The sequence below is a fragment of the Myxocyprinus asiaticus genome, chromosome 13, assembly GCF_019703515.2.
Source record: "Myxocyprinus asiaticus isolate MX2 ecotype Aquarium Trade chromosome 13, UBuf_Myxa_2, whole genome shotgun sequence".
Lineage (NCBI taxonomy): Eukaryota > Metazoa > Chordata > Actinopteri > Cypriniformes > Catostomidae > Myxocyprinus > Myxocyprinus asiaticus.
This window is the reverse complement of record NC_059356.1, coordinates 35,951,026-35,971,202: the sequence shown is the minus strand read 5'-3', so window position 1 is coordinate 35,971,202 and position 20,177 is coordinate 35,951,026. Positions and strand designations below refer to the sequence as shown.

Genomic DNA, 20,177 nt, shown 5'->3' with positions numbered 1-20,177 from the left:
TGCAGAGTAAAATTTTTAATTAAAATATGAATTTATCCACAGATTAAGAACAAAAAGTAAAATGGAGCTACAATCAGGCACCAAAGAATATGTTTTTCCTTATATTTTGAAACGATTGCGATAATGCAACAATAACATTATTTAGTAAGCTATCTACTTGTATATTTAGCGAACTTCATTATGATGATCTTTTAAAACATAGGTGAGGGTAAAAAGTGGCTCAAAGACATTCACCAATGCTCTGGTTACAATAAAATTGTAAAGACTCCAGGATATCTCCCGTTTCATACACACACACACACACACACACACACACACACACACACACACACGTTGGTGCGGCTATCCTTATGAGGACTCTCCATAGACATAATGATCTTTATACTGTACGAACTATAGATTCTATACCCTAACACTAACCTTAACCCTACACCTAAACCTAACCCTCACAAAAAACTTTCTGCATTTTTACATTTTTAATAAAACATCGTTTAATATGTTTTTTAAGCAATCTGAATTATGGGGACACTAGAAATATCCTCATAAACCACATTTATAGCATAATACCCTTGTAATTACCAGTCTGTAACCTAAAAAAATGTCCTCGTAAACCACCTCCCCCACATACACACGCACGCACACCTGGCTTAAAAATTGGCCACAGAGATAACGACACAAAAAGCAGTAGCAGGAGCATGAGTTTGGCAGTCAGACACTGACGGAGTATGTTGACTAGCGTATGTATATATGTCAGTATGAATATATTGTATACTTTCAGTGTGAAGTAAATGAAACTCTCATGCAATAAATACCTTTAGCTGAAAATGCTTAAAGGGGTAGCTCACCCCCCCAAACATTTTTTGTCATAATTTACTCACCATCATTTTGTTCCAAACCTGTATGAATTTCTTTTTTCCGTAGATCACAGAAGGAAAGGAGAACACTTGAGCGTCCGCTTACAGGACCTGTACGCACACAGTCAAATGAAGTATACTTTGAAAGGCTAGCATTCAGCTTAACGCAGACGCTCAGCATTCGCGTCAAAACCGAAGTATAGTGTGGGCTTCAATCCCCATTCACTTTCCTTGTATGGAAAAATAGAAGCATCAACATTCTTCAACATTTCTCCTTTTGTGTTCCACGAAAGGAAGTGAACAGGTTTGGAATGACTTGAGGGTGAGTAAATGATGACAGCATTTTCATTTTGGGGGGGAACTATTCCTTTAAAATGACTAGCAAGGTAGTGCAAACATGTCACTAGAGAAACAAGGCAAAATGGCAGTGTAGACTACAATCACACACACAAAAACGACTGTATGTGTTGCACGGAGTTAAGACAACCCATCACTGTTGTAGTGGGCATGGCCTAATGAAAGATTATGGCACTTGTAATTGGTTGACCTGTGTGACTAATGTGTGAATAAGGCAGAACATGTGGCATCTGATGGCAGTGGTACATTAGCGGCACAATGCTAAAAGCCCTTAGACAGGCACAGAAGACGGGACAGAGCCGGATCAACACAAAGCTATTTTGCCACAAGACTAATGTCACAGCAACCTGTGTTTGCCTTTATAAGTGGTCTGAAAAGTTTCATACTGATATTTAGTTTGAAAAGTGTCTCTCAGACCCTTTAATGTGAGTTTTTATTTTTATTTTTATATTTGCATATTAAGCTTTATAAATGCTTACAGATGTGGATTAACATTGGTGCACATTGTTGATGCATGTCAGCATGTTAGCCCTATTAAACTATAGCCTGTACATGAGCACCACAGCACCCCTCTCAGACTGAAGGAGCACACAGCAGCGGTGGCACTCTGGAGAGAGTAAAGGTTTTAATAGGCTAAAGACAGGATAGACCTTGTTTTGAGACTCAATAAATAAAATAAATAGAATTAAATATGCAAAAAAACATGCTCTGCAGTAGTGTTGTCTAGGAAATCAAAATGGAGCGCTCCCAAGACTTTTATGAATCAGAAAGACCCTGTTTAAGACTACAGAGAACACACGCACACACGCACTCACACACACACACCAAACCATACACACATACATACATTTGCAAGATTTTGGTTGTACATTCTGAATCATGTTTAATGCTCAGCAGGAACAGTTACTAACCTCATAATGATTAGCATTCATGCAGTACTATACAAAGTAAATTAGAATGAAGACGAATTTGAAACAAACCAAGGGTTTTTCCACCTGTCCTTCTTAAAAACAGGATAAAATTAAATACATATTGACAGAGAGTTTTGATTAGGTAATGTGAATGTTGTGAGTGTCAGCTGTACAGCGTTTTTCAAAGATTGTGTGTTTCTCTGGGTTGTAAACAGATCCAACTATAGATATTCTACTTTAGTGTCATTCTACACAATTAATCTACCCCCCCCCCCCACGCTCATCTTATAGTCTTCTCCTGTTTCCTCTCCCGGGGTCGTATTACAGTAACATTCTTACTGTAGAATTCTATCTTATTTCATTAGTAACAATAGCAATTTCAGAATCCTAACTTTGATTCTGACTGATTTTGATTATCTTAGGTCATGTCAACACTAATAAGTTTCAGTTATAAAACACATACATTTTGCCATGTTTACGCCTCTCATTCACAAACACAAAAACTAAGCATTTCAAGAACTAAAACTAGATTAACATGAACATGGCCTAATGCTAAGGCTAAGTTTGAAATGTTAAAAGTTTTCCAAAGTATCCAGAAATGAAGAGCGTTTTTCTTCATTTTCAGTAAAGAAAATGCAGTTCTAGCGTGGGTAAAAGGCGTAAACGTAGCTAAATTGATGCGTTTTCAAACAAAAACAAATTAGTGTAGACCTTGCCTGAAAGGGATAGTTTACTCAGAAATCACAATTCTGTCACCTGAATGACTTTCTTTCTTCCGTAGAACACAAAATGAGATGTTTTCTCTTTCATTGTTTGGGAAAACGATGTAATGAAAGTGAATGGTGACTGAGGCTGTCGGTCTCTAATATTCTGCTTAACATCTCCATGGAACAAAAAACCCCCCAAAAAAGCCTTATGACTAAGGAACAACATGAGGGTGAGGAAATTAAAACAGAATTTTCATTTTTGGGTGAACTACCCCTTTAACCAAAGATATAAGATAGGAAGATTCTGTAATACGGCCCTTGCTCTCCAAGTAAACCTGCTCTAGCGAATATATACATCTCTGCTCCACTCCTCCTGGTTATGATTACGGCCCATGGTCGACCCTCCACCTTCTCCATCCTGACAGTAACGATCCCTCAGCTTGCCTCGTCCACGTTGGTGCTGATTGGCTGGTGGTGGGACCACATTGAGGTTCTCCTGATCAGGTTCTGCCCCTTCATCCTCCCAGGAGGCCTGGCGAGGAGCGTGGTGGGCAGGATTTAGGCGGTAGCGACATGGGTCCGGTTCCTCATACGGATCTGTCTCCATGTCATCGGTGTAGGCGGAATCACGGCTGCCCTGGGTCTCGGAATCAAATGTGTCCTGCCGTGACAGACCCCGCCCCCCTGTTTGCAACTGGCTGCGTGAAGAGCGCAGCGGCTGCTTGCCAACCAGGTCGCTCTGGTAGTCTTGGATACTGCCACGTTCAGTCCCTTCCCTCTTCTGTTCTCCATGCACCAGGAATGGACCCTACATCAAGCCACACCCCCAAAACACACACCAGGCCAATGCGCATGCAGACACACAAAACAGAGCAAGCAGCATGTTAATACAGAGGTTAGAGTACAGCTTTTTGTTTAAAAAAAAAAAAAAAAAAAGATACTAAGTAAGATTAGCATGTTGTTTCAACACATTCCAGTCAATGCTATTACCTCAGTACCATACGATATGACATGATATGAGGTAAGATATCAATTGCATACATTATGCATGCTTTTATAGTAAAAAGGCACAGCACAATGGGAAACAGACACATTCATACTAAATTCATACATTGCATTTTTACATTTTGTATGGATGCAAAAAGCTATTCCAGTAAGGGTTTATATCCACACCAATAAGCTGATAACTACCAAAAATCAGCTAATTCAAAAAATCAGACAATGCAAGAATGAGACTTTGAAATCATCGGATTATTCTCTGCTTTTGATGTCAAAATGTAAACAGGCATGCGCACAACACTTGTGCACATTGGATAGGCCAGCAAGAATGCAGGTAAAGGTGTTAACATGCAACGCAAAATCGGGGTAATGGGCAAAAATCTTCCTGTGTCGATTGTTTAAAAAAATAATAATAATTATGCGGTGTATGCGTTTATCACCTTACCCCAATAAAAGAATATTTATGCCTTTTACATTATAACCCATGTTATCGGCTTATAAAGTATCACTGCTACAAAATATCACATGCTCACTGGCCACAAAACCTCCCCCCACCCCCCCTGGAATCTATGCCCCTGCCTCTGATATTATCTGAAGGTTATGTTTTTCTTGTAAAAATGCAATAAAACTTATTTTTTGAAAAAGTAACAAAATATCCCTACAAAAATAATCTCTATGTTTTCAAAACATTAGAATGTTAATTGCATCTGACAAACTCAAAGCATGGTGCACACACAAATGCACACCATGTAAAAAACAGACTAACCATTAGCACCCACTTGTGGCCATTTTAAACACATTGCTAAATGAGAAATATGAGCATGCTTCTAGTGTTAAATTGCTGATGATTAAAAAAATCCAGTCATTTTGGCAAAATTAGGACAGCCATCTTTGGAGTCAAAGAGCATCTCTAGTTCACACTGCAACCTCTGGAAAAATACTCTAAAATCGACTTTAACAATATATAGAATTTGATCAAAATATATTTTAGTTTTTATCTAGAAGAAATCCAGTGAAATGACTGTTATTTGAATATTTGATCTGTCCTGTGTCTATAACACAATAAATCCTCTTTTATGAAAAGAGCATCACACTAACAACCGTGTAACTGTGGAGACTGAGCAGACTGATGCTCATTTAGTCTTGTTCAGATTGCGGTGAGAGAGTTGTCAAAATGCACACACTGACACACAGGCATTGATCCACGTCCTGTCTGCCTCACTCACTAAAGACTTTCTCACTCGCCGTCTGTCACTTCTGCACACAGACAAACAAACACACACTTTCATTTAACTTGGGTAAACAACACTGGCACCAATGCACGTACGCAAGCTCCCATTAGAATTTAGACTCTGTGTTAATAGGATAATGGATATGAGTGCGTTTTGCAGGGCTGGTGCCATGGCAACCTGAAAGAGAGTAGCGATCTAAACTATGTTTCCCAGACGACAAGAGGCCGTTGGATTTCAAATGAAGGGAGGGGTGATGTGTGTGTGTGTTTGTGTGGACCGTGGTGTGCATGGTGGACAACTCAGGACTTATGATTATGTTGATCATGGTGTGTGTGTGTTTAGGTGCATGTTAGAGTACATACAGATTTACAGAAAACTGAGTGTGAAAATTGGAGTAACTACAAAATCCACACTAAAGCCATTTTTCTCAGTTTCAGTGTTTGAGTAGTTGCTGCATTTTGTAGGGCAGCATGTCTGAGATGTGTTTTGTTTGTTTGTGTGTTACATTGCTTGTAATTATTGAGAGATCAGTCAAAGGAGAGGAGCAGAGACCGAAAACAGAATTACAGATGGGCATTCCTATCTCTTGAGCAGCCATCAGTAATTTTCTGTGATATGTTTGCCACTGAGGATGAGCGACCCTTCCCTTCGTCTCATCATAATCCAAGCCTTAGAGGGCGTGTTCCTCTTCTGCATGCCCCTCCCCTGTTGGAGGAGAGCCATCAAACAGCTCCATGTTGCGACGAAGGGAAGTGAGCACCTGTACCTGCAGGTTGGAGACGGGTTCGGGCGAGGCAGCCAGGGCGGCTGTAGCCATGGTACGGTTGAGCAGAGGGTTGGGTGGGTTGCTGCTGGGAGGGTGTGTGGCTTTCCAGTAGGCCTCCAGGTACTCAGCCAGATGTTCACATGCATCTTCTAACTGATTCTCATCTAATATTATGTCAAAAAGCTCCTTAAAAAGAGAGAAATGAGAGATAAATTGTAAGTTATATGTTGAAGACAACCACAGTTTTTTAATCAGGGGTGTAGGCATGATTTTCCATTTAGTGGGCCTGCAAAGAAAGGTTTGAACACAGAAATACAAAGCTTATAAAAACCCCTTATATTAAAAGCACTCGCATTAATTTTTCTGTTTAAACTTGTGTATTCACATTCACTTTCATTGTAAGTGCCTCACTGTCACCTCGATTTTTGCTTTTTTGTTTTAAAGAAAAGGAGGGACGAGTCGAAATACATTTTTGTGTTAATCAAAATGATGCCACAAATGCTGTCGATTGAGCTTAACTTGTATTGAAGCCGGAACATTCCTTTAATATTTCCAAACATCTCTTTGATTTGTAACGTTCTTGCATTCTTCAGATGATTTGAGCATTTTTTTTGCATACTGATGAGCCTACTTCCATTTCTCTTCTCACTTGAAGGGCTTGCTATTCTTAATGCTATCTTTTAAGTAAATTATTTGCACTAATTAATGGGACAACAAGGTGGCAACACTCACAGTTGAGCCATTGCTTTCATGAAGAAGTGCAAGAAGAAGATGTAATCGCTGCTAAACAACAGGAGACGATGGTGGAAACAACAACAGTGGATGTGCACATCAAGAGTTTGTGTGTGTGGAGGTCAGGAGATATCTGTATTTTCGAGTCTGAAGGAATATATAGAAATCATTATGGGTCTAAACTCCTAAAGAGAAATAGTCCACTATCTCATATCAGTCATAGCGCTCATGCACGCACAGTCAAATGGAGTATATTTAAAAAAAGCTATGAGCTTGACTGTATGTAGATGCTAAGCGTTCGCGACAAAACTGAAGTATACTATGGGCTTTATGCTAACATTCTGCTTAATTGTGAAAAGAAAGTCATACGGGTTTGGAACAACATGAGTGTGAGTAAATGGTGATAGAACTTTAATTTTTGTCTGAACTGTCCCTTTAAAGACACCTATCTATGACTATTCATTTAGCTACTTCCAAACTTTCCCACCACATCAGAACCAATAGAAAATGAGAAAATCCTACAATGTAAATAGATTAAAAATGTGTTGGAATAAATAACATATACTTTTAGACAAGCACACAAGTTTTCATACACCTACAAACCTATTCACATACATCTATGCATACATACATACTTACAGGAGGACATTGCGCTAGTTTATCAGCTGCCACCATTTGGACGTTGAGATGTTTGGCCTGAGATTTACCTCTAGACTTTATCAGCCTCTGCAACACCTGACAGAGAGGGAGATACCATAAAATAAATGTGTGTAAACACATTTAACCCAAAAGACAAATGTTTGTGAATCAGTTTAAGTTGTCATATATTTTGTAGTTAAGTATTTACCTTTGGAGAGGCGATCTTGATGTAGACTATGATAGGTGCCAGTGATGTCTTGGCCAGTTGAGATGGATGGTTGATTGTATCAGCATCCAGAGCTACTAACTGGAGTGTTCGAGCCAGTTCAAAGATTCTTTCTATCTCACTTTGCACCTCAGCTGCCAGAGAGAGAGATACAAATCTGCATGAACTCAACTAAATCTACAGTAAGCACATAAATCTCCACTTTGTTAGTGTACTAAAGATGTTTGTGGACAAAAGGTAATCTATACACTACAAAAATTAATATGTTAATGAGCACCAATAAAAATATGTAACATCCTTAAAACAAGATTTACCTGGGAGGCTACATTTCACAAGATCTTAAAACTAGTATTCCAGGAATGCATCTTGAATATAATATCTTTCAGTTAACTTTTTTCACTTTTTTAAGCATAAACCTCACTAAATTCATATGTTTTTCCTAATAGCCATTTTTTTGCATTGTACATCAGAGACTGCAGTTCTGACAGTACACACACACACACACACACACACACCTCCAAATTCAATGAATAAATTGTATTTCACAACAACTTACCCCTCAGATTTATTTCACAGTCGGAGACTCAAACCTTCTGCTGTGTTAGTAGTTATCATGCACGTGGTGCTTATTATGGTCCACTAGAATAAATGCGTGTGTGAGTGTGTAATTTGCGTGTGAGCTTTTAGTTCCATTTAACTGTAGGTAAATGGAACGCTGAACGGAATGACAGCAGCTTCCAGAAGAGTGGATGCAAAGAGTATGTGGTTATTTGCATTGATCCATGTGAAATCTCTTTAAAGCTGCAATTACGTGAACTGACATCATTTTATACAGTGAATCAGAACAAGTCCATTCATTCGATCACTTTTGAGAGTTAAAAAAAGGAATTCATCCTACATTTCAACTTAAACTTGCCTAGCTACAAGCAACTCATATTTTAAAATACAGTAGATAAAGTTAACCTTAAGATAAAGTAGGCAGCAGCACTACAAGTAGTTGAACTACTACGTTCAAGCTTTTTAAGGGGCAACATCTTTTTAATAAAACAACTTATTCAAATTACATAATATATTTCAAGGATTCAGAGCAGTATTTTTCTGGCATAAAAACAACAAGGAATTCTATTAAGGTGACCGCATCAAACTCGAACACATAAATTTACACTAAACACAGCTAGTAAATCAAACAAAAAAATATATATAATTGAATGCCTTATTAATATAACTGAACTAACCCTAATGAATACAACTTAAAGTCAAAATATACTGATAAAAAGTAGTATTTAACTAGCCCCATATTACATAAACCACAAGGAAAACACCTAGGTCCCTTGGTGCATACAGTACAAGGTTCAAACATGGGCCCCTCAGAGAGTACAGCTTGTGCTGACCTAAATACTGCCTTATACAGTTTAAGTCAGAAGTTTACATACACTTAGGTTGAAGTCATTAAAACTAATTTTTTAACCACTCCACAGATTTAATATTAGCAAACTATAGTTTTGGCAAGTCGTTTAGGACATCTACTTTGTGCATTACATGAGTAATTTTTCCAACAATTGTTTACAGACAGATTGTTTAACTTTTAATTGACTATATCACAATTCCAGTGGGTCAGAAGTTTACATACACTAAGTTAACTGTGCCTTTAAGCAGCTTGGAAAATTCCAGAAAATTATGTCAAACCTTTAGACAATTAGACAATTAGCTTCTGATAGGTGGTTTACTGAATTGGAGGTGTACCTCTGGATGTATTTTAAGGCCTACATTCAAACTCAGTGCCTCTTTGCTTGACATCATGGGAAAATCAAAAGAAATCAACCAAGACCTCAGAAACAGAAATTGTGGACCTCCACAAATCTGGTTCATCCTTGGGAACAATTTCCAAATGCCTGAAAGTACATTCATCTGTACAAACAATAGTACGCAACTATAAACCTCATGGGACCACGCAGCCATCATACCGCTCAGGAAGGAGATGCATTCTGTCTCCTAGAGATTAACGTAGTTTGGTGCGAAAAGTGCAAATCAATCACAGACCAACATCAAAGGACCTTGTGAAGATACTGGAGGAAACAGGTAGACAAGTATCTATATCCACAGTAAAACAAGTCATATATCATCATAACCTGAAAGGCTGCTCAGCAAGTAAGATGCCACTGTGTAACAGTGGGTGGGCAAGGAGGAGGCGGGAACCAGCTGAACAGTCAAAGTAATATTTAATGTAAACTTAAACAAAAAGACACAAACACGAATGCAAACATGGCAGCTGCATGTGGCTCTCCCAAACTGCTGCATCTGGCTGCATTTATCCCTCTCCTCGGCTGATTAGCCCGATTGGGGGCCGGGCGTGTGTAGTCACGGCCCGGCCCCTCCCTCCTCCTCGTCACACACTGCTCCAAAACTGTCATAAAAATGCCAGACTACAGTTTGCAAGTGCACATGGGGACAAAGATCTTAGTTTTTGGAGAAATGTCCTCTGGTCTGATGAAAAAAAAAATTGAACCGTTTGGCCATAATGACCATCGTAGTGTTTGGAGGAAAAAGGGTGAGGCTTGCAAGCCGAAGAACACCATCCCAACCGTGAAGCATGGGGGTAGCAGCATCATGTTGTGGGGGTGCTTTGCTGCAGGAGGGACTGGTGCACTTCACAAAATAGATGGCATCATGAGGAAGGAATATCATGTGGATATATTGAAGCAACATCTCAAGACATCAGCCAGGAAGTTCAAGCTCGGTCACAAATCGTTCTTCCAAATGGACAGTGACCCAAAGCATACCTCCAAAGTTGTGGCAAAATGCTTAAGGACAACAAAGTCAAGGTATTGGAGTGTCCATCACAAAGCCCTGACTTCAGTCTGATAGAAAATTTGTAGGCAGAACTGAAAAACTGTGTGCGAGCAAAGAGGCCTACAAACCTGACTCGGTTACACCAGTTCTGTCTGGAGGAATGGGCCAAAATTCCAGCAACTTATTGTGACAAGTTTGTGGAAGGCTCCCCAAAACATTTGACCCAAGTTAAACAATTTAAAGGCAATGCTACCAAATACTAACAAAGTTTATGTAAACTTCTGACCCACTGGGAATGTGATGAAACAAATAAAAGCTGAAATAAATCATTCTCTCTACCATTATTCTGACATTTCACATTCTTAAAGGTGCAATATTTTCTTTTTTTTGCCAATGTGTGAACGGCTTGTAATGCAACTTAAAAAAATCAGCCCTTCCCGGACTTCCTAGGTTGCCTATTAAAGCCTGTAGACTGATTTTCATGCGAAGGGAGTGGATCGATTTTGCCGGGAAAATCCAAAGGATGTGACGTCAAGAGCCTTGCCTCAGACAGTAATAGCTTCTCTTCTGCTATTTGACAGCGACAACAAACTGTAACACTAGGTAACGTTATCTTTGAGATGGAATCCATCAAATGTCCGGCTCCTAGCACAACACCGACTCCTACACAAACTCCGAGTAAGACAAAAAAAAAAAAAAACCTACAAAAAACATTTATCTAGTGAATCCCATCTGGCTAAGTGGAAATGTGTTCGTGGTCGAGTGAAAACTAGAGTGAACATCGGCAGGGCATCTGATTCCTGGCGGGACCTTCGTTCGGTTTTGGGGATCAAAACCTACCCTGAATTGGCGTTTTTCTTATTGGACAGGTAAGCTTACATAACTGCAAAGCATGTGAAATATAGTGCCATAAGGACTGATCTGTGTAATTTTAGCTAACTTGCCTGCACAGTAACTGTCATAAACAATGTTAATCTGTAATTATTCATCAAGGTAAACTACAATAACACATGAAATGAATGCTAGACAATGTTCAAGACAATACAAAAAGACCCATTCATTAGTGTAACGTAACTTGGTTATACAGAAAATATATACATTCTATTATTATAAAACAATAGTGCATTGATATATCAAAATGACAGTCACATCAATACTGAATTGTGTCAACATATTTATAATGTACAGTCTATTTTATAAACAGCTACTGTCATCATCCACCAAATTTAGCTAACAGCTATTGATAAAGCTGGCTAGCTAGCTAATGTCGACATAGGCTATCGTATAAATGCAGTCAATGTATCATGCAAAGAAAAGTGATTACTTCAAACTACAGTCTTGCATAGTCAGACCTATATCCACACTTTGTTTTAGCCCTGTTCCAGCACTGGAGAGTCAAATATAATATAAAGTCTCAAAGTTTTTAGTAAAACAATCATAACTGTGTAATTTTAATTATGCTACCTCATCTGTCAGCATGAATCTGCCGGTGAATCACGTTGTCTCTTTGTACGTTACATCATTGTTTTGGCAGATGCTCGCGTCCCTATGGGGTGTGTGCACGAGCGCGAGCATGAACAACAGGTAGCTGGCTGCAGTTCACTTAATGGCCACAGGTGTAATTAATAACAAGGGTTTCTGAATCTTACATACTGCACCTTTAAAATAAAGTAGTGATCCTAACTGACCTAAGACAGGGAATGTTTTCTACGATTAAATGTCAAGAAATGTGAAAAACTGATTTTAAATGTATTTGGCTAAGGTGTATGTAAACTTTGGACTACAACTGTAAATATACTGTAAACAAGTGTCTCCTTATTTTTTTTTAGCCAAATTGCTTGTCGCTTATTGTAGGATGAAGAGTTTGCCATTATGGATGGCCTGCCGCGCCTGAGTTTTAACAAACCAATTCACTAAAATGAATTGGATTTGATAGAAACGTTCAGTGTGCAATACAATGTGCCATTACTTCGGGGGGGGGGGGGGGGGGTTGTTACTGGAAAAACTACCCTAGTGAAAGCAGAGCTACTGTAACACTACTGAAAATTGATTTAATTGGTTACATCCAACAGTGCCAACAAGACTCTTCACTTTAAACTCAAGGTAGAAGTCAGGAAAAAGAACAGATGGATGCAGAGTTAGATGGATGGATGGATGGATGGATGAAGTGAGATGTGAAGATACATACCAAGCACGTCTAAGGTGGAGAGAAAGACAAAGGGAGGAAGTGTGTTGTGAAAAGGTGTGACAGGAGAGAGCAGGATGAAAAAGAGAAAAGAAGCAGATCAGACATGACATAACAGAACAGAACAAGAGGAAACATTAAGAAACATGTTCAGGAAACAGATAAAATGTGTACTAGTGTACACAAGTGAAATCTGACAGGGCTTGACAAAACATTTTTACTGAAACACCCACTGATTCACTATTTGAGAGAGAATATTTGCTGCAAAATCTAGACTTGAATGGAAACAATGCATACTCATGGACCTATTCAAACTGTGGGCAATAATTTTGTCTATTGACAAAAATGTTTTGTATAGGTTGATTTTTGTCTTTATTTCACTCTCAGTGTGAATAGTTTTGCATTTTTGATTCTCTTTGCTTTTTCGTTTTGTTCTTGTTGTGAATAGGCCTTTCAGTCAACGTAACATCAAGATGGACCCTATAGGTTGCAATGGCAATTCACATTGACATTAAAAGTCCACATTAACATTGTCAATTTGGCTGTTGCCAAACCACATGTTTAGTTCACATTGGCTTTGATACCACATGAGGGAGCTCTCTTGTGTTTTCATCAGTGTGCATGTGTGTTTCATACCCAGACTGGATCTGGTGCTGGAGCGCTCGATGATCGTGTGTTTGCTGGGGTTGTTTAGGACGGAACGTTTGGCAAGTGAAATGTCTGCTGTCACCCGGGTGATGGATATTCTGGAACAAACAAAAACAACCGTTAACACTGTGAGCCTGGCATGCCAGTTATAACACAAGCATATTATGATGTTGCCAGAGATAGTGATGTTAATATGACATCAGAACTTTGCCATCAAAACCAACAACTACTTCATGATCATGATGTGTACCACAGTTGCATAAACACACTGTTTTGATACCCACCTGCCCTCAAATTTGTGTTTTAGAAAGTCAAAGAGAGCTTTCTGCATCATATCTGTCACCTGCAATGTAATAACACACACACAAGCATTATAATCTGTATGTCAAAAACGTATCTACCAAAAGTAACTCACTGCCTGTTTAAATGTCCTGAACAATAGGGGAGAATGGGGTAGGATGTGTCAGTGGGAACATTTTGCCACCCCCTTAATCTAGCAAACTGTGCACAATTTTTGTCATATGACCATATGTTTAGAAAGGGCTCATTATGTAACGCTGCCTGTTGTGCACATACGAAAACTGATTAGAGTTTTTATGCTAAAAAACACTTTGTATGTTCTTCGCATTTCAAAGTACATTTTCTACATGCCAGGTTACATAAATGTTACGTCAAAGCAAACATATCCATGTTTAAAAATATTTATCATACATAGAATTATCAATGTAAAAAAACATGTAAGCTGTTTGGCAAAAGATTAGCCATAAATAATTAAAGGTTCACTCAGTAAATTTTTTCCTCTTTTAAAAAGTTTTACTTCTAAAGAAACTAATAGTAATATTGAAACATATGTATGAAATCATGACCACTCATGTGAGATGAAAAGTTCAGTCATATCAGTAACCTTATAAAAGCTCTTTTATTCTACATGGAGCAGGGGTGCCTCATGTGCGCAGCCATTTTAGCATCACATGACCAGCTGAATACTACTGGCTTAATCTCAGTAACCACCCTGTTATTGGACACTTTCATTCATGGATTAAATTAATACTGGCTTACTGCGCACAGTGAATTTCTACAATGGCATTGGTAACTGAAAACTACTGTGTTTGAATGACATACCACTAGGTAGTATCACTGTAAGCCAATGTAAGTCACTTCAACATACACTACTGTTCAAAAGTTTAGGGTCACTTACTCATTCTTTATTATAAATTTTTTTTTTTTTTTTTTTTTTTCACATTTTAGAATAATAGTAAAGTCATCAAAACTATGGAACAACATAAATGGAACTATGGGAATTATGTTGTGACTAAACAAAATCCCAAATAAATCAAAACTATGTTATATTTTAGCATCTTCAAAGTAGTCACCCTTTGCCTAGAATTTGCAGACATGTATTCTTGACATTTTCTCAACCAACTTCTTGAGGTATCACCCTGGGATGCTTTTTAAACAGTATTGAAGGAGTTCCCATCTATGTTGGGGACCTAGTGGCTGCTTTTCTTAATTATTCGGTCCAAGTCATCCATTTCTTGGACCGAATCATTTCTATTTTTTAAATAGAATTTTAGATTTGTAATTAAATAAATTAATATGGTGGCACAATTATATTTTTGTCTACAAAACTAATTTCAAACATTTAAGCATACGCCTTCAGATCAAAAGATTTTTAAGATCATGAGAAACATTTCAGGCAAGTGACCCCAAACTTTTGAATGGTAGTGTACTTAAAAAAATAACTTAGTGCACCTAAAAAAAAAAAAAAAAACAATTCCCCCAAAATTGTAGTTGTGGGGTACATTGTGTCAGATGCTTCAGGGAACATGTGTCTGTGGCTCACTAATAGTGATAAGGCCCTTTCACATCTACAGTCCTGGTACTTTTCCCTTAGTAACTTTCTAGATGAGAACTCTTACGAGGAACACCCAAGGAGACTTTTCCCCTGTTGCATTCGCACTCACAAAGTAACCACAGTAGTGACGTTATCTAGTATCGACCATTTTTATTCTGACGTTATTTGCATGCGTGTTTCAATAGCAACAACAAAATCAACAACACCGACGGAGGATGCCGGGATCAAATGCGGGGCTTTTTTATTCGAACTTTGGCTGCATTGGAAAATGTAGGCAGCTGCCTTATCAGTTAATGGTTTAAACCTTATTTCATCCTACCTTCATCCATCCTTATACAGCCTCAGAAGGCAGCATTTTCCAGTTTTCAGATGCAGCTTGTGTCTTCAGGTTACAGTTTAAACTGCGCTCGTGAGCCGCATGTGCGATGCTCTGTGCTGCAGCCGGAGTGAGAGATGAGAGGAAGCGGCGAAAAGCGCTCTTTGCACTATAAACCTATTTATCAACACAATCATTTACAATAAAAGCTTTTATGACTCAACATAAATTACTGTACTGAAATTCTCACTCATTGACTTAAAGACGTCTTGATGCAAGCTAACCATGCAGTAACATGCATGCAATACTTCCCTCATGTAAACTAGTTTTAATGATGGTTTGGTGTATAATAAAGTTCAATTACCCACTCTTGATAAACATCTTTTATTTATATCCGTCATCCTAGGAAAAAGTCGATGTGGTAATCCAGAATTCACTTTATTTTCTGTATAGCCACACAGTACAGATGCGATGAAAACTCAGATCGTGTCTCCCCATGAAGACACACACACACACATACACATACACACGCACGCACGCACACACGTGAAATGGGGGATTCTCTTTGGATACATTGGTTGTTTATGTTATTTCTGTTAAGAGAATTGTAAAATTACCACAGTCCTCTCAGTAGCAGGCTAGCAGCTAGTTTGTTTACTATTGGTGGCTATGGAGCTCCTCTTCTTTCTTAATGCAGGTTTTTGTCCAATCACAGGCTGCAGCACATCCCTCAGTCCCTATATGCCCCAAAATATCTACCCCGGAGTAGGAGCTAAAAATGTCCCCTAAAACGGCTTTGAGGAACTAGTTCCTTAGGTGCGAAAGCGACGAAAAGCACTAGTCCCAGGGAAAAGTACTTAAAACGGCCTTTAGTACCACCAGTGGGAAAGGCCCTCTAGTGAGCTTTGCTTCTAAATGAAGCAAATATAGTACAATTACAAAAGTACTGTTACAAAATTTAAAATTCACTATATACACATTTTCTGAATATTAACATGTGAACAAAGCGTAGCAAAATTATAGATTATAAATAGAGAGTTAGGAATGTACATAGTCTTGCCTCATAGCCTTTAAGTGATGGTCCCACTAGAATAATGGGTCTCATTGAAGGCACCACATCATAAGGAGGAACGTGTTCCATCTGAAACACACACACACACACACACACACACACACACACACACACACACACACACACACACACACACACACACACGGTTAGTGGTTTGCAAAAACAGAACCTCTTCACATCCCACACAAACTAATCCGTGACTGAGTTGTAAATACATGCATATCCATGCAAGCCAATTGTACAGCTTAAATTATTGCAAAACTGACCTAAAACATCTGCACTTATCTAAAAATAGCAGTGTTCCCATTATTCTTGTTAAAACTTCTCTTTTTTTCCTCCATCCTTTGTTTCATTTTTATTTCAATCCTTTTTTGCCACTTTCTTCCTTGTTTTTCCACCCTGCCCCTCTGTCATTCTTACAGTTTAATCTAAAATAAGATTTTTCATGTTGTTGAGGGCCTCCACTCCATCAAGAGTGAGATTGAGTGTGTGAAAACAAAAGAGGGGGAGAAATTGGAATTCTTTGCTCAACTGATCCCCATTCTCCATGGCCCACTCCCACTCCTCTGGCCCTGTTATACAATATCTGACGGACTAGAGTTATGGACTACAGGGATATCTACAAATAACAGGAATGTCCACAGAATAATGTCATAATTTGGAGTACTCTAATGTTCCCAGTCAGGTGTCAGTTCATGTGTGCTTGTGTGACAGCAGCCACTGTGATGCAATGACATGTGTGGGCTACGCTCTGTGTCACGGACCTGTAATGGAAATGGAAACCGTGGTAACCTGTCAAGGTGTTTTTTGCCTCATCTTGTGAACATCTGCAAGAGGATAGCAGAAACCCAGGGTTGTCCATTTCGGAGCAGTATTCATTAAAGCGATAGTTTACTAAAAAATGAAAAATCTGTCATCAATTACTGATCCTCATGCTGTTCCAAACTCATATTATTTTCAACACAAAGGGAGATGTTAGGCAAAATGTTGGCTTCAGTCAGGCTTTTTTTTTTTTCATACAATGAAAATAAAAGGTTGTTATTCTACCTAACATCTCCTTTTGTGTTACATGGAAGAAAGAAAGTCATACGGGTTTGGAAGAACACGAGGGGGAGAAAAAAATGACAGAATTTGCATTTTTGTGTGAACTATCCTTTTAACACAGGACTGGCACCTAAAGCCTGAACCGAATATGCCATAACTTCCTTTTAAAACTTTGGAGGATCTGAAAAAGCTATGATGAAACGGTTATGTTATATCTGTTATTAACAGTATTTATGATTAAACTGGCTTTTCTGAATAATAAAAGAAAAGAAAAAGTACACACAAAAAAAAAAAAGCTTTAGAGGATCAAACAATTGTTGACAGAAAAACTTTCATTTGTGTTTTCTGACAAAGAATCTGAAATAAATTCACATTGTTTGTTTGGCAGACGTAGGGCTGAACAATACATTTAAATGACAATAGTCTTAAGACTCTGATTTCTTCAAAACAAGTACCAAGACAAAAATGCAAAAGTTTGTGTTGGCATGACTCACCGATTTCTGTTTCTGTTTGGCAGTCCCACCTATCATTCCACACACGCACCCGTGGGAAGACAAAGACAGCATGCAAGCAAACAAACAAACAGAAGCAGTTTTTGTTAGTGACTAATTGTTAATACACTTAGGATGCTGGGAGAAAATGAATCAGAAAGTCAGATGTAGTCAAATGCAGAAAAGATGGAACTTATATGAAGTCAGAGAAGATACTGTTATCTAGGTTTCTTGCCAATTCACTGCTAGTTCCCTATCTGTCACTCACTCGACGTTGGTGTCGATGTAGTGACACTAGGGGTCACTCTTGGGAGCCCGAGACACCTCTGGTCTTTGATAAAAGGCCAATGAAAATTGGCGAGTGGTATTTGCATGCCACTCCCCCGGACATACGGCTATAAAAGGAGCTGGTATGCAACCACTCATTCAGATTTTCTCTTCGGAGCCGAACGGTCATGCTCATTGAGCTGAATAGCACTGTTCATTCACCTCTGCTGGATCTGACGGCGCATTTCAGCGGCTTCTCCCTCCTCTGCACTGGTGGACTGCAGAGAGCGCCCCTGGGCACTTCGGCAGAAAAACTAGAGAGTATATCTTCTGAAAGAGTGTTTTTCCCCTCTAAAAGAGTATATTTCTCTAAAAGAGCGCACACACGGAACGTCTTTTTAAAGACGTGTCTTTCTAAAGATGCCTTTCCGATCGTGTGTTATTCCTGGTTGCGGTCGTTTTCTTTCAACTTCGGATGGTCATGATCGCTGTCTTTCTGTCTGGGCGCGACCCACACGGAGGCAGCGTTTATGAATGTTCACTGCGAGAACATGACCATGGCAACGTTGTGGTCACGGGTATGAGGTCGGTGCAGCTAGCACTGGGGGCGATTTGGGGACCTCAATGGGATCGCCTCTGCCGGGTATCCCCCCGCGGACCTCCCATTCCCCAGCACGCTCGTCTGCCCCAATCGGGCTTCTGGATGAGTTCGCCGGCTCGTCGCACGGCGAGTCTGGCTTCTTGTTCGGGGCCCGCGAAGATGATGAGCTCTCGAGCGCAGCATCGGAGAACGGGCTTGTCCAGTCGGACGCAGAAGCCTCAGCTGGGCTTCCCCCTTCGGGGATGGTCGCCCAGTCACAGGCCGATGCCGAAATGACGGACATGCTTTCCCGGGCGGCCACGAGCGTCGGGCTAGAGTGGAACCCTCCGCAGTCCCCTGAACCCTCGCGGCTTGATGATTGGTTTCTGTGCTTGCAGCGCCGCTCAAAACAGCCGTGCCCTGCTCCAGTGCCATTCTTCCCGGAGGTGCATGAGGAGCTGACGAAGTCGTGGGAGGCACCTTTTACTGCCCGACCCCGACTGGCAGGGTGGCCAGGGGCTATACGGCGATTCCCCCGGTGGATAAGGCGCTCGCAGTGTACTTATGCCCGCAGAGTGCCGCCACCTGGCGTGGACGCCCTAAGCTCCCGTCCAAGCCCTGTAGGCTCACGTCGTCCCTGACGGCTAAGGCCTACAGCGCTGCTGGACAAGCCACCTCTGCCGTGTACGCCATGGCTCATGGGTCACGGGTTATGTGCACACAGGGACCTGGTGCTCTCACACCTCAGCCGACTAGGGCTTCGGGTCAACTGGGAAAAGAGCAAGCTCCTCCCGTTTCAGAGCATCTCTTTTCTCGGTTTGGAGTTGGACTCAGTCTCCTTGATGAGGGGGCACACAGCAAGTCTGCCCACCACACACCGCCAGTTCACATAACACCGTTCAGCCTTGTGGCATTTTGTATAGGGACCCCTAGTGTCACTACATTGACACCAACGTCGAGTGAGTGACAGATAGGAAACGTCATGGTTACTGGTGTAACCTCCGTTCCCTGATGGAGGGAAAGAGACATTGGTCCCTCCTGCCACAACGCTGAACTACCCGCTGAAATGGCCAGACCTTATATCGGCTCCTCAGCGTAAAACCTGAATGAGTGGTTGCATACCAGCTCCTTTTATACCCGTATGTCCGGAGGAGTGGCATGCAAATACCACTCGCCAATTTTCATTGGCCTTTTATCAAAGACCAGAGGTGTCTCGGGCTCCCAAGAGTGACCCCTAGAGTCACTACATCGATACCAACAACTCGTTCCCTCCATCAGGGAACGGAGGTTACACCAGTAACCATGACGTTTTACTAATTTTGCAACAGCAGTGTCAGAAATAAACTTTTCCATTAAAAGGCAATATTTGCCCCCTGGATTGATCAGGGGCATTTATCTTATATTTTATGCAATAAAATGTACACTTAGACCTAGAATATAATATTAAGAAATATGTCAGATCAGACATCACAAATAAATCACCAAGGAATTCATTCCGGGAGCCTT

General features: G+C 40.1%; 1 protein-coding gene across 2 annotated transcripts in view; it reads right to left on the bottom strand.

Moving 5' to 3' along the window:
* Positions 1–20,177, bottom strand: part of LOC127450297 (voltage-dependent L-type calcium channel subunit beta-1-like) — a 71,822-nt gene continuing 51,645 nt past the window's right edge. The window contains exons 7-14 of one of the 2 annotated variants that reach the window (XM_051714263.1): positions 17,828–17,856; positions 16,278–16,358; positions 13,331–13,389; positions 13,035–13,144; positions 7,406–7,557; positions 7,198–7,293; positions 5,827–6,012; positions 1–3,637 (exon numbers count right to left, since the gene is read on the bottom strand). In XM_051714263.1, the coding sequence (XP_051570223.1) occupies positions 3,170–3,637; positions 5,827–6,012; positions 7,198–7,293; positions 7,406–7,557; positions 13,035–13,144; positions 13,331–13,389; positions 16,278–16,358; positions 17,828–17,856 (1,181 nt within the window). In that variant the 3' untranslated portion in view covers positions 1–3,169. The remainder of the gene's footprint in view (positions 3,638–5,826; positions 6,013–7,197; positions 7,294–7,405; positions 7,558–13,034; positions 13,145–13,330; positions 13,390–16,277; positions 16,359–17,827; positions 17,857–20,177) is intronic. The other variant, XM_051714262.1, reaches the window with a different exon arrangement.